Source organism: Epinephelus lanceolatus, chromosome 18 (assembly GCF_041903045.1).
Source record: "Epinephelus lanceolatus isolate andai-2023 chromosome 18, ASM4190304v1, whole genome shotgun sequence".
In the NCBI taxonomy this organism is placed as follows: domain Eukaryota; kingdom Metazoa; phylum Chordata; class Actinopteri; order Perciformes; family Serranidae; genus Epinephelus; species Epinephelus lanceolatus.
This window is the reverse complement of record NC_135751.1, coordinates 42,507,990-42,522,130: the sequence shown is the minus strand read 5'-3', so window position 1 is coordinate 42,522,130 and position 14,141 is coordinate 42,507,990. Positions and strand designations below refer to the sequence as shown.

At 44.6% G+C, this 14,141-nt stretch overlaps 1 protein-coding gene across 1 annotated transcript; it reads left to right on the top strand.

Annotated features, from left to right (window-relative positions):
* The first annotated feature begins 3,030 nt into the window (after positions 1–3,030).
* Positions 3,031–13,893, top strand: LOC117268721 (ornithine decarboxylase-like). Its single transcript, XM_078161459.1, has 9 exons — positions 3,031–3,166; positions 3,276–3,397; positions 5,741–5,914; positions 6,011–6,183; positions 6,265–6,481; positions 7,075–7,158; positions 8,201–8,363; positions 9,224–9,345; positions 10,837–13,893. The coding sequence occupies exons 1-9, from the start codon at positions 3,145–3,147 to the stop codon at positions 11,089–11,091; spliced, it is 1,332 nt and encodes a 443-aa protein (XP_078017585.1). The 5' UTR covers positions 3,031–3,144; the 3' UTR covers positions 11,092–13,893.
* The last annotated feature ends 248 nt before the right edge of the window (positions 13,894–14,141 follow it).

Here is a 14,141-nt window from a genome sequence, read left to right as displayed (position 1 = left end):
ATCCCTCTTCCAGGACAGACAGACGTGCAATAGATGTCGTACAGAACAGATCAGCATAATAAATTAACAGTAATCCATATGACACAATGAGACAGAGAGAGAGACAGAGAGAGAGAGAGAGAGAGAGAGATGCAAGTAATGACAGTAGCTTACAACAACATTATCGAAAGTAATAATATTATAATTATAGTACTACTATAGTGCTATTGTGGTACAATATGTTGAAAGTATATATTAATATCTGATAGTATTTCATTTTCATTTATTTGTTTATTTGTACAGGGACAGTGCACATTAATGAACATTTCTATAAATGTGTTTTAGCTGAGTAGCTAGTTTCCAACTGCAGTCCCCAGGCAAGGTGTTAAATGCCAGCTAAAAGAAAAAACATTACAATCAACATTTCGTAATAACAGTAAAATATACAGCACAGCACGTATAAAAGCACATGGATCAGAATAGAAAGCATAACACACACAGTAAAAGACAAGAAGTGGCACATAATCACAATGGAAACCACATCAAGCACATTAAAAGACAGGAAAATAAGCTTTGGCCGGCAGGTAGGTTACATCAGGCAAACAGACAAACATAGTAGCAATGCAGCATATTGGCAGGACACCAGGAACAAACAGTACAGAACAATACAAAACAGAACGCAATGCACATTTAAGCAACATGTAAGCAAGCGAAACAGACAAGCAGATAGGCAGTCAAGCAGGCAATATGGAGGCAGAGAGGTACATGTGTGACAATAGTCATATGTGTATAATAACAGTAGAAGTATGACTAATGACTAATGATGGCAGCAGCAGCAGGAGGCATCTGGCAGGACCACGGCAGCAGCACAACCACACACGTCACGCTGTCCAGGCACCGCTGTGATATGAGTTAATCTGAGAGACAGTGGAGCACAAAGGCTCCGGAGAAGAAGCCGAGTTAGTGACATCCAGAATGGCCGAGTTAGCAAGATGCAGTAATAGGAGTCTGGAGAGGTCTGAAAACCATCTCAGGACACAAACAACCGGACTCCCAGGCCAGAGGCGACCAGCAGTGGGTGAATGATCTGAAACTGTTCTTCAATACATTTGATCAGTCTGCCCCTCCCCTGGCCCAGACATCACTGCTGCAACCCCCCTCATCCTCCCCCAGACATCTCACCATCTCACTTTCAACACCATACAGCCTGCGCTTCTGAGGGACAAACTGGAGCACATAGGGGTGGCTAATCACCTCACATCCTGGATCCTGGACTACCTCACGGACCAGCCGCAGTATGTCAGGACCCAGGATTGTGTATCGGACTTGGTTGTCTGCAGTACGGGGGCCCCGCAGGGAACAGTACTGGCACCGTTCCTCTTCACCCTCTACACTGCAGACTTTTCATACCACACCCCCACCTGTCATCTGCAGAAGTTCCAGGACTTTGTGGACTGGTGCCTGAGGAACCACCTTCAGATCAACGCGGGGAAAACCAAAGAGCTGATGGTGGATTTCCGCAGGCGCAGACTCCTCCCCCCAACACCGGTGAACATCCAGGGAAAGGACACTGAGATGGTGACATCTTATAAGTACCTGGGTGTTCATCTTAACAATAAACTGGACTGGACTGATCACATAACAGCACTGTACAGGAAAGGCCAAAGCAGACTCTACCTGCTGAGGCGGCTCAGGTCTTTTGGAGTGCAGGGGGCGCTCCTGAAGACCTTCTTTGACACTGTGGTGGCATCAGCCATCTTTTACAGAGTGGTCTGCTGGGGCAGCAGTGTCTCGGCTGCAGATAGGAAGAGACTGGACAAGCTGATCAAGAAGGCCAGCTCTGTCCTGGGATGCTCTCTGGACTCTGTGCAGGTGGTGGGAGAAAGGAGGATGACAGCCAAGCTGTCGTCTCTGAGGACTAATGACTCCCATCCTCTGCAGGAGGAGATAAAAGCTCTGGAGAGCTCCTTCAGCGATAGACTGATTCACCCAAAGTGTGTGAAGGAACGCTATCACAGGTCCTTCCTGCCTGCTGCTGTCAGGCTACATAACCAGCACTACTCAATATGCAAGCACTAAACAGGGCCAAGAAGATCCTGTCTGACCCATCCCACCCAGGCCATGGCCTCTTCAATCTCCTGCCCTCTGGGAAGCGATACAGGGTATTGGAGAGCAGGACAAACCGGCTTGGAAGCACCTTCTATCCATGGGCAATCAGACTTTTGAACACTTAACCTACAGCGGGTGGTGAGGACCACAGAAAAGATCATCGGGACCACACTGCCTCCTCAGAGACACTTACACTGGCCGACTTCTCAGGAAGGCCAGAAACATCAGCACAGACCCAACTCACCCCGGGCATTCCCTATCCTCCCCCCTCCTCTCTGGAAAGAGATACTGCTCTCTTAAAGCCAGAACAGCCAGACTCATTAACAGCTTCTTCCCCCAGGCCGTCAAAGCCATCACCCCAACCCTCCTCCCCATCCCACCCAAAAACTGACACTGGAACACACTAAAATACTGAGTGCAATACACTCAGTATAGTGGTTAGTGTGGGTAGTCAGACAAGCATGAACTGCTGAAGCCTCTTGGATAAGAGGTGAAAGGTCTTCTAAGACAAAACTAAGTCCAATTGTGTTCGATTCAATTGCCTTGAGAATGTGAGTTCTTCTTTGAACACAGGCGTATTTCCAGGTGGCAGTCGGGCCTCTCCACCCCATGGGCCCCAGTGCAACCCCACTGCCTGCACTGTCTATATTTACGCCCCTGAATATAAGAATATATGATTTCAAAGTCTTGTATTTATGCAACATGTCCTTTAACTGCCCGTCCACTCTGTGTTCTCCATAAATATTGAAATGCTGTGTCATGAATAAACAATGTTTCTGCCTCTGGCTATTTGCTTCACACCTGATACTTTTATGCCTCAGGACTTTTACAGTGGAGCCCTCTCAGTATGGAAATGTTTTCTCAAGACTAATAGGTTTGTTATTGGTTAGGAACAAAAGTGGGCAGGGAAACACCAGGACTGACAGAATAAAATCAGCTTATGAGTGCCAGACGTGTGTCAGTGCTTACTGTCAGACATCCAGCTCTGTTTTATAGGAATGCTTAGGTGACACTTAACTCCAGTTTGGAATTGAAGAGTTTCTGGGTTGCATCATAATGGAGGACAACATGCGCCGAGGTAGGATGGAAGAAACTCTAAGTGATGTTTAAAGTGATGTAACGTGTGATCCAGCCTTGAATTAACAGTATGTATTTATTAATTTTATGCTTTCGTCTTTTTCTTGCAGCACCACTGACTACGAACGGATCAGTCATTTTCTCACCTGAGAGTTGTGACATTGATGTTTTAGACGATGGGAGGACCATCAGTGACTTCATAGACTATAAAATAAAAGAGCGTGGTTTGTTGGTGAGTATCACAGAGTGTACACTTAAGTTTTCCCAACTATGCGCCCCAGGAGTGAGTCCTAAACCTGGAAATGAGTTCGCATTCTTGCACTTCCAATTCCTTTATTTCAAGGTCAATGAGTTCTTCGAATGTTCTTTTGGTTAGACGTCTGAAAAAAGGTCTGTGGTAACACAAGCTGAAGACAGTTTTACATTTTGCGCTATGAAATATATTATGTCAGTAAATAGCCCACTGTGAATTTAGGAGCTTTTAAGTGTCTTAAAAAAGTTGGTCACAAACAAGTGACTAAATGAGACTATAGAACATCATCACGCTGAACACGGCTTTACAGCCTTGTTGTGGTGGTGCAACACGTTCTCATCCCAAGTCGTCACGTAGTGCTACTTTGTCAGTGGACTTTCATGTCTACATATTACATGCTAGGTATCCTCCTGCGTCTGCTGCTGATATTCTGGTTTGCTGCAGCTAACGCCAGGACGTAAACCAAAGCACGTGGTTGGGTTTAGAAATAAACGCCATGATTTGGCTCTACATTCACGTAGGAAGCAAACTTCGGCTCCCAGGTGAAAGTCTGGGGTTTGTTGGACCCACCTACCTTATAAAGACTCTCCAGCTCCTTATCTGACTCTTTCCCCTTGACTGCCGTAACACTGGAATTTCTCACTTGTGGGATCAATAAAGGTGTATCTTATATTATCTGATCTTATCTTATATTACATTGTTACCGGCAGCGTTTCAAACTGACACTGTCCAGCTTTGAAATTTGCATCACCTGGCCTTTCCTAACGATGACTGTGAACAAGCTGATTAAAGGGATAGTGCACCCAAAAATGAAAATTCAGCCATTATCTACTCACCCATATGCCGAGGGAGGCTCAGGTGAAGTTTTAGAGTCCTCACATCACTTGCAGAGATCCAAGGGGAGAGGAGGTAGCAACACAACTCCACCTAATGGAGGCTGATGGCGCCCCAGATTCAAACGTCCAAAAACACATAATTGAAACCACAAAATATCTCCATACTGCTCGTCCGTAGTGATCCAAGTGTCCTGAAGCCCCGACATAAAAAGTTGTTTGGAAAAACCTCATTTGAACTCTGTTTTTAATGGGCACTGCCTTCATGTGTGTTCACGTGCTTTCCCGTGCAAGTGCACACACATGAGCACGGTGCCCAGAGAGGCAGTCAGAGCTACAGGCTACAATGAGGCTAAAAACAGAGTTCAAATGAGGTTTTTCCAAACAACTTTTTATGTCGGGGCTTCAGGACACTTGGATCACTACGGACGAGCAGTATGGAGATATTTTGTGGTTTCAATGATGTGTTTTTGGACGTTTGAATCTGGGGCGCCGTCAGCCTCCATTAGGTGGAGTTGTGTTGCTACCTCCTCTCCCCTTGGATCTCTGCAAGTGATGTGAGGACTCTAAAACTTCACCTGAGCCTCCCTCGGCATATGGGTGAGTAGATAATGGCTGAGTTTTCATTTTTGGGTGCACTATCCCTTTAAGGTCTGAGGCCCTGGGAAAAGTTGTCTGAGAGCTCAAATGCCTTGGGGTGTCCAAACATTTGGATGGTGCTCCTTATAAGTTTTTTTTTTTTTTTTCACTCTAAAATTGTTCAAAACAAAAAAAGTAAAACACTGATCTTGATTAAAATGTTGAAAAGCATGTTTAACGTCGTGTCTTTATGAGATCAGTTCATCTTCTACTCACTTAACTGCTCATAGTAAAGGAAATTTTGACCAAACTCTTGCATACCACTGTTTATTCTTAACAAAATATATAAGTATCATAAACTTAAGCACGATATCTTTGCCAATTGGACCTGCTTGAGTTTCTTGAACACGTTTCACCTTTCATCCAAGAGGCTTCTTCACTTCTAACGGACTGGTGCAGAGTCGCAGGCATTAAACTCTGTGTGGATGTGAACCCTTACAGTGTCAAGAGTCAACATTTCACACCCACAGAGTTTAAAGCCTGCGACTCTGCACCAGTCCGTTAGAAGTGAAGAAGCCTCTTGGATGAAAGGTGAAACGTGTTCAAGAAACTCAAGCAAGTCCAGTTGCCTATGATATAGCACTCAGGACTACCATGACCTGGATGACTGAGAATCTTCACCGACAAGTATCATAAGTGTTTGGTTGCCACAGAGTTTATTTTCTGCAATAATCCAAGATCCAATGGAAAAGTCCTGTTGGCTTTTTGATGATGGCGACTCTAACTTCCATGTTAACCTACAAATAAACGCCCCTACAGCACTCTGTTCTGTCAAAGTATTATGAGGTAGCTGAGATTCCTGAGATGTGCATTTTAACAATGAAATGTAATCTTTGCTTTATTCCTCCAGGACAATGAAGAGCCTTTCCATGTGGCAAATCTAGACAACATAGTGTCGAGGTACTACAGGTGGATCACTAACCTCCCCCGAGTCAAGCCTTTCTATGCAGTGAAGTGCAACAACACAGCAGCAGTTCTGAGGATGATGAATGTTTTGGACACTGGTTTCGACTGTGCTAGCAAGGTATCTCAGAGATCGTCTAGCTCTGTTTTCTTTGTCATAGAGAAACGTTGTCTCCTTCTCAGCTGCTCATCTGAAACATGTTTGGGTCTAACACAGGGTGAGATCCAGATGATGCTGTCCCTCGGAGTGACACCTGAGAAAATCATTTACGCACATACAACCAAACCGATGTCACACATCAGATACGCCTGTGCTCATGGAGTCGATAAGATGACTTTTGATAATGAGGATGAACTCCTAAAAATTTCTCTGTGCCACCCCAAAGCCAAGTAAGTGACCAACTACTAATGTTTTTGTTTCTGTTGAGTGTAGACTCTTTTTAGTGTATTAATACTTTTGAATCTTTCCAGACTGGTACTCCGCATCGCAGTGGATGACTCCAAATCGTTGGTGAGACTCAATTCAAAGTTCGGAGCCAGTCTGGAGTCAGTTGGTAAGCTGCTGGAACGTGCCGGAGAGCTCGACTTGGAGGTCATCGGGGTCAGCTTTCATGTCGGCAGTGGCTGCACTGACGGCGGGGCGTTCAGGCAGGCCATAGCAGATGCACGACGTGTCTTTGACATGGGGGTAAGTCATTGTCGTAGCAACAGAACACAAGAATTAAACTGAATGTTTTGGTCAATTTTGAGTCCTTAGGTCTTATTTGGAAGATATTCACCCATTCTTCCTGCAGAAGGCTTCTAGCTCTGTGAGAGTCTTGGGCCGTCTTCATGCTCTGCTCTTTGAGGTCTGTCCACAGATGTTTAATGATGTTCAGGTCGGGGGACTGTGAGGGGCGTGGCTCTCTTCATCCCTCTACCCGTGAAATGTTTCCCGTGCCAGTGGCTGCAACACAAGCCCAAAGCATCATCCATCCACCCCCGTGTTTAACAGTTTTTTTTCTCCAAACATACCTTTGCTCATTGTGTCCAAAAAGTTCTGTTTTACCTTCATCAGTCCACAGGACGTGTTTCCAGAAAGCATCAGGCTTGTTTCAGTGTTTCTTTGCAAAGTTGTGAGGCTGAATTTAGTGGTGAGGACACAGGAAAGGTTTTCTTCTGATGACTCTTCCATGAAGGTCATACCTGTCCAGGTGTGTCTGCACAGTAGAACAGTGCACAACCACTCTTCCTTTCTAACAATCAACATGAACACTAACAACTGATTGTTGTCTTTTTCAGAATTTGCAGGGATTCCAGATGAGACTCTTGGATATTGGTGGAGGGTTCTCTGGGGCCGGAGGTGTTCAAGGATCATTTGAGGAGGTGAAGTTAAAAAAATACACAGTGGTAGCGCTCATTCATGGTTGTGCTGCGCCTTTATTATGCCGGTCAAACAAATGACAAAATGAACAAAAAAACAAAAACATATATAGGTCCACAGAATGATGCAGAAGTAATGACTACATCTAAACGCCCTGATATTGACCTGGTGATGCTGTTGGGTCATTTTCCTCCGAAGAGCAAAATTCATACATATCCCATGTATTTTGAAAGGCTGCGATCATGTGACCAATGGGGTGATGGCGCTAAACAAGGAAGCAGTCCTGAGTGCTTGTAAGGAGGCAGGTTGGGGTGGTGGATGGGTCACATAAAAACAGACTTTAGCCCGGGACTTTTCCCTGGAGTCACGTGTTCATCCGTCTTAACTTTGAGTCATTTTAAGGTGCATCCTCACCATGTTTGTTTTCCTAAATCTAACCTCCGCACCTTAACATTAATTACATAACTAAGGATGTGACATCATTCGTGGGGCCCAATACGTTGCAACATTTAATGCAATGTTGGTGACGTTTTATCCAACATTGTCATTTGTCATTTGTCAGTATATAGTGTAGATGATGACTAGGCTTAAACTGTTGTTGTTATCCTGCCGACAATGCCAAATATGTTGTAGCATAAACAAGACTTAAAATGAGAGAGACTAAGACATGGAGTTACACATTGGAGCGTCCACTCGTGAGAAAGCCAAATAATTAAATCGTCCTGACAATTTATAGTGTGTGACAAACAAGCATTGTAGGAACTGAAGGTACTGTCCAAGGGCCATTTCCTGCCATTATAGCTCAGAGAGCAATTGATTCTCCCAGTTTAGCCAGAAACATGCCAAACCATGGCTGAAGTCACTGCAGGATAACAACAGCAGTTTAAGCCAGGTCATCATCTACACTATAGTTTTCATCCAGGTTTTCTGTGATGCTGGTTACAGTTGGTCACTTCGTATTGAAGTGTCAGCAAAATGTCTGGATTATTGATAGAATATTTCACAGGTCATAAACTATCAACCCATTGTGTTTTTCCCTCCTAGTGTTCAGAAGTCATTAATGAAGCACTGGATAAATTCTTCCCGCCTGACTGCGGGGTGAAGATCATGGCAGAACCAGGCCGATTCTTTGTGGAATCAGCCTTCACAGTGGCACTGAACGTCATTGCCAAAAGAGTAATCTTAGATGATATGGACGACCACAGCGGTAATGTTTATGTGTCTTTTGAAGCCACATGACTGTTGAGTATCTAGGGTTAGCGCAATCAAGACTTGCAGTACTTACTTTGTGCAGAACTCCAGATACCTGGTTGCATGTGGTGTAGGGGCAAAGGTACCAACGATAAAAAGGACCATTAGGGCTCAAAATCTGACCAGTGCAAGGAAGTATTATTATTTATTGACGGGCTAATGATGCTCGAAAAGATGCTTAAGAGAGCCCCCCTACAACATTTCAACAAAGTAGCACTCACTGTATGTTTCATCAAGATGTATGAAATTTAGGAGACACAAGTCCCTTGCAAAGAATCAAAAGGCCTCTTGGAGCCCTACGCTAACGTTAGGTCAGCCGTTTTAAATCACTGGTGCAATTTTGGTGTATCTTTGGCCATTAAAACTGGGCTGTCACATCATAAGACCATTAAACACCATTAAACACCATTAAACAGGAAGCTGCTGTAACTTGGGGGGACATTGTAATTAATGAGAGTTCAGCTTGAAGGCATCTGCATACCAATACTGAGTCAAAGTAACTGTGCCACCCACTGGCAACAGTGGATTTACAGGAATTCTACGTTGTGTAATTGACACTTGACATGTAGCGACTTCACGCATGTTCAGCACATGTGTTCTGGCACCACATAATGTCCAATTTGTGCGCGCAGTATCAAACGGTCCCATCGACCAGCATCCTGCCAGCACCCCCGACACACAGGAAGCTCCAAGGGCCTGTTGATCGCTGCTTACAGCTTTAATGTTTATTATAATTGTCCTTTTATTTTCAAAGTGTTTGCTGAATGAATGATAGTTGCCATTTTAATAATGTTTATTTGCATGTATTTTTTCCAGATGATGAGGAAAAGGGCTGTGACAGAATGATGATGTACTACCTTAACGATGGAGTGTACGGTTCCCTGAGCTGCATTATCTTTGACCCAGCTAACGCCGACCTTAAACCATATCCTCACAGGGTAATACAATACATCCTCATACCTTACCAGTGACTCCCAAAACAACATACATGACTGCTGGACAGCGCCAGCAACTTGTGCTTGTATTAACGATTGCTTTAACGAGAGACGATCCTGCGATGGGATCACTTCAGCCACGATACAGCAATATGAGACCTATATCCAATGTGGGCCAGGGGTGTACAGTGGGGGAGCCAATGGCCCTTTTATCACTTCCTACCCAACCTTTTCAAGCCCCTTTGCTCAGACCACATTCATCTTTGAACTCAAGCTTCATTTTCATCTCAACTACACACCTGTAAAGAAGGAAGGTGAATCTTGCGCAGTGGTGACACTGTTGGGTTGACAACAAATGTCCACAGACAACCAGACATAACACCTGGCAAAACACTCAAAACCAATTCTGTGGTAGTTGCCTCTGCAGTAGGTGCCATCTAGACCACAATTTTCCATGACAACTCACAAGGTGTGAACCATGCCAGCCATCACAAAGTTGTCACCGCTGGTAAACGTGGTTGCAAGGTTGCTAACGGTCCCAGTCATGCACCAGAAGTACTTGGTTATGTTTTGAAAAAAAGGTCAAAGTTTGGGTCAAAGTCATTATTACATTGACTTTTAGTTTCACACGGGACATGAACACCAGTCTCCAGGGTGAAAGTCCTGTGTTTGTTTGACCCATCCGTCTATGCCAATCTTGCTCCTATGTGATCTTTGTCAATCTTTATACTACGTCATCGCTCATGTCATAATTTACAACTGCAACGAGAGGTCGCCACCTAACAATAAATGTAAATATGGGTCATAATAAGTTACTTGCACCTATAGGGCCATTCTTTGGTTGAGGGCGGGCTGGTTAATATCAACCCTGTCACCATGTAAGAACTTCAGTGTTTGAAGGTTCTGTGAAACAAGATTATGAATGGAGCGTGAAATGGATCAGCGGTTTGGCATGGCATCTGCAGTGATGCGAGCGCTGTGCTGGATGTTCCTGGTGAAGAGAGAGCTGATCGCATCTGATCAGGATCCTCCTGGGTGCCTCCTGTTAGAGGTGTTTTCTGGACATGTCCAACTAGTAGCAGGCCCCGGGGCAGACCCAGAACACACTGGAGGGATTATGTATTTCGTCTGGCCTGGGAACACCCCAGAGTCCCCCAGGAGGAGCTTGAAAGTGTTGCAGGGGAGAGGGATGTCTGGAGTACTTTGCTCAGCCTGCTGCCCCCGAGACCCGGCTTCAGATAAGCGGTTGAAAATGAATGGATGGATGCTTAGGTTCCTGAGTTATAAATGAACAAACCTGATGTCCTCTTCATGCACAGTTACTGAGAATTGTTTGTTTAAAATAAGATCTGGAACAGTAGGTTGGAGGCTGTCACTTTCCATCTGGCCGAGAACATTTTAAAACTTGATGTCATATATGAGATGAAAGGAGTAGGTTGAGAGAGAATATGACAACATGTGTGATGTGGATTTTTCTTTTTACTGTTTGTGCAGGCTGTTGAGAACGGCGAGCGGCGATACCAGTCTGTCATCTGGGGTCCAACCTGCGACAGCATCGACAAAGTAACAAGCAACTACTGGATGCCTGAGTCTTACGTGGGGGACTGGCTTCTCATCGACAACATGGGCGCTTACACTCTTAGTGCATCCACTGACTTCAATAGCTTTGAAAGAGCTCACGTCTATCCTGTCGTGACAGCTGAGACATGGCACGCCTTAGACCTTTCTCACCTCTACAACATTTATTGATAAGTCTGGGGCCGTATTCACAAAGCTTCCTCGTACGAAGAGTTGCTCCTAGTGACGAAATTCTTAGAACTGTGAAGTTTTCTTAGAATTTCCTCATAACGTCAAGCCTAGGTCCTCGTAAAGATGAAAGTTATTCACGAGCATCTTAGACCTGAAAAGAGCTCAAAAGGTGAAAAACTGTTCAGAGCAGGAAGGAGAACCTTAAAGAGGCTTAAGAGTTTCTTAAGCAGGGGAGAAAATGGTGGAAACACAAAGAGGTCTGAGATGTTTTCTCCAAACCTTAGATCGTGCAGGGATAATATGTGTGGTCGATCCCAGAAGAGATATGCACACGTTTTCCACCTAATGCTGGAAACACATTGGTGCTGCACCGCCATGTGATGCCAAGTGCTGGTCCTAGCACACTGGACACGTCGTTCTGCAGCTGGTCAACAGACGACCACGCAAAGTTATTGTTACTGAAAGATGCATACTTCTTCCACCTTTGCGTTAGCTTCAAATTATGTGTGGACAGCCACTAAGTTGATTTCTCACCTGAAGAGCCAATCAACAGAGCTATGACTCGCCAGGAAGTATCTGTCTTTATAATGACAGGACTGTGGGTCGTTTAGCTCAGGATATTTCTCGACCTCAACAACGAGGTCTCTCTTCATCCATTCGTCGTCGCACAGGAGACACAGCAATAGCTACAGAGCTCTCTTTATACATCCATGGTAAGGAGAGGAGTCGAGCTGCTACAGGAGCTTGTCTGTACAAGCAGAGAGCGAGTGGGGAGAAAAGCATTTAATTCCAGGTGTAGTGAAGCTGAAAATAGGACAGTGGCGTGAAGTCCTTTCACAGTCTCATACTGTGATGCAGTTCATTTCATGTCCACTGGGGGTCCTCACACCTTACAGGCTCACAAAGGGTGTGACTGTGACAACCAATCACACCTGTTTATAAAAGCATACCTAGCAACAGGGTCAACCACACCTCCTCGCTACAGTAAAACATTTTGTCCCTTCCTTGCTCAGCGTTGCTCTGAGAACTTTCCTAAATCCCTCAATCAGGACTCTTTATTAAAACATTTAGGCTGAGTTAGGAGCTCTCTGACATGATTCATAGGATGTTTGTGAATACGGCCCCAGATGACTTCTGTTGGACAATGACTCAATACATGGTAAATGGTAAATGGTAAATGGACTGCACTTGTATAGCGCTTTTCTAGTCCTCCAATTACTCAAAGCGCTTTTACACTACATGTCACATTCACCCACTCGCACACATTCACACTCTGATGGCCGAGGCTACCATACAAGGCGACACCTGTGACTCAGTAACCATTCACACGTGCTCACTCACTGATGAAACAGCCATCAGGAGCAATTTGGGGTTCAGTATCTTGCACAAGGATACTTCGACATGCGGACTGGAGGAACCAGCGATCGACCTGCCGATCTTCTGATGAGTGGACGACCCGCTCTACCTCTGAGCCCCAGCTGCCTGAACAAACACAGGCATTTAACATCTGTCATCGATTGTTCAGTTTGTCAGGCCTAGTGTGAAGATTTTGTCAGGTATATTAATTGCGCTGCACCTGCAGTCAGGGTACCCAAATATGCTCTGATTGTGTTGTCAATGTGCTAACTGGCTAACTAGCATCAAGACGCTCTTCCTGTTTCCCTTTTTCAATGATGAATACAGACGACCGCCATCTGCTGCTGTGGAGACTTATTTCCTCTCAGCAGGAGCACACCATATGTGCTGGTTGGCTGTCAGCTGGAGTCTTTGCTGTGTGTTGATGTGCAAATTTTTGGCCGGGACACAGGCAACATAAAGCAACACAAAAGTCCGCTTTCGTTGATGCTAGTTCTGTGAAGTCGGTTTGGTGCATCTGGGCCTTGATCAAGACATCTTTCACCCTTCATCCGGTTAAAACATGTAGTTAAAAATGACTAAGATCTAAAAAGTCTATCATAAAAGTAAGTTTTTGACAGCTTTTGTGAGAAATTGAAATTTCATCTGAAAAATTTGTTCTTTTTTTTCTCTTTTTAAACATCTTGATGTTTTGTGGCAGTCTGATGTAAACAAGAGTTATCTCAACCAAGTTTGTTGGCCCAGATCTGGATCTGAGTCCTCTAACTTCAACACATTCTCACTCCCATCACGTCAAAAAACAACGGGCTCGGTAGCCGCATGCATCAGTTTTGGACATTTAGGGATGGCGAGTCAGTCTTTGCTCGTTACATGCATTGTCTCTTTTATTACACTTACACTTTTGTTGGAAATGTAAAGTTTCTGTTCGTTAAATGTGTACAGTCTTTTTTTTAAATAAAGTCTCATGTAGGCAAAACACTTTTTTTGGTTTACTTCCTTAGGTTTGGAAAAACCCCCACAATGGTTTGGCTTAAAAATAAGGATGCTTGTAAGGAACATAATAACATTATGTGACATACGACCCTAGCCTAGGATGCTAAACATTCTACGTTGTTATTGAAACAACTCCAACACGACACGAACAGTGGGCTCCCAGATTAAAGTTTACTTCACCCATCCACCTCCCCTCTTTCCTGCCCTGTGCGGACTTTCTTGCTCTTAAACTGCCCTTGTTGCCTGGATTGTTAACAAATGCTGCCACCCAGGTCATCTTGTAACGCTGCTAAACGGTGCGTCAGTTTCTGACACCGATGGGCCAGTGAAAGAGCATCTGTTTTCGACGAGTTGGGAGTAAGACAGGGTTGTTGATTTTGGGTATCTTGTAAGACTGAAGATGTTTCACAATGGAGATGTTAAGACTTCAATAAAAGTCCACTCTCTGCCGAACAGTGGTGTCACAGAGTTGTGCTTCTTTACCACAGACACACAAAGAGAAAACACAAACCTGACAATAGAGACCTTAATTTTAAAGGGATAGTGCACCCAAAAATTTAAATTCAGCCATTATCTACTCACCCATATGCCGAGGGAGGCTCAGGTGAAGTTTTAGAGTCCTCACAACACTTGCAGAGATCCAAGGGGAGAGGAACTGTGTGCACACACGTGAGCGCGGTGCCCAGAGAGGCAGTCAGAGC

Bases quoted from the DNA above. Each gene is read 5' to 3' on its own strand.
- LOC117268721 (XM_078161459.1), top strand. From the start codon at position 3,145: ATGGAGGACAACATGCGCCGAG. The intron at 3,167-3,275 runs GTAGGATGGAAG...TTTTTCTTGCAG, and splicing joins GGAGGACAACATGCGCCGAG to CACCACTGACTACGAACGGA. The intron at 5,915-6,010 runs GTATCTCAGAGA...GGTCTAACACAG, and splicing joins GTTTCGACTGTGCTAGCAAG to GGTGAGATCCAGATGATGCT.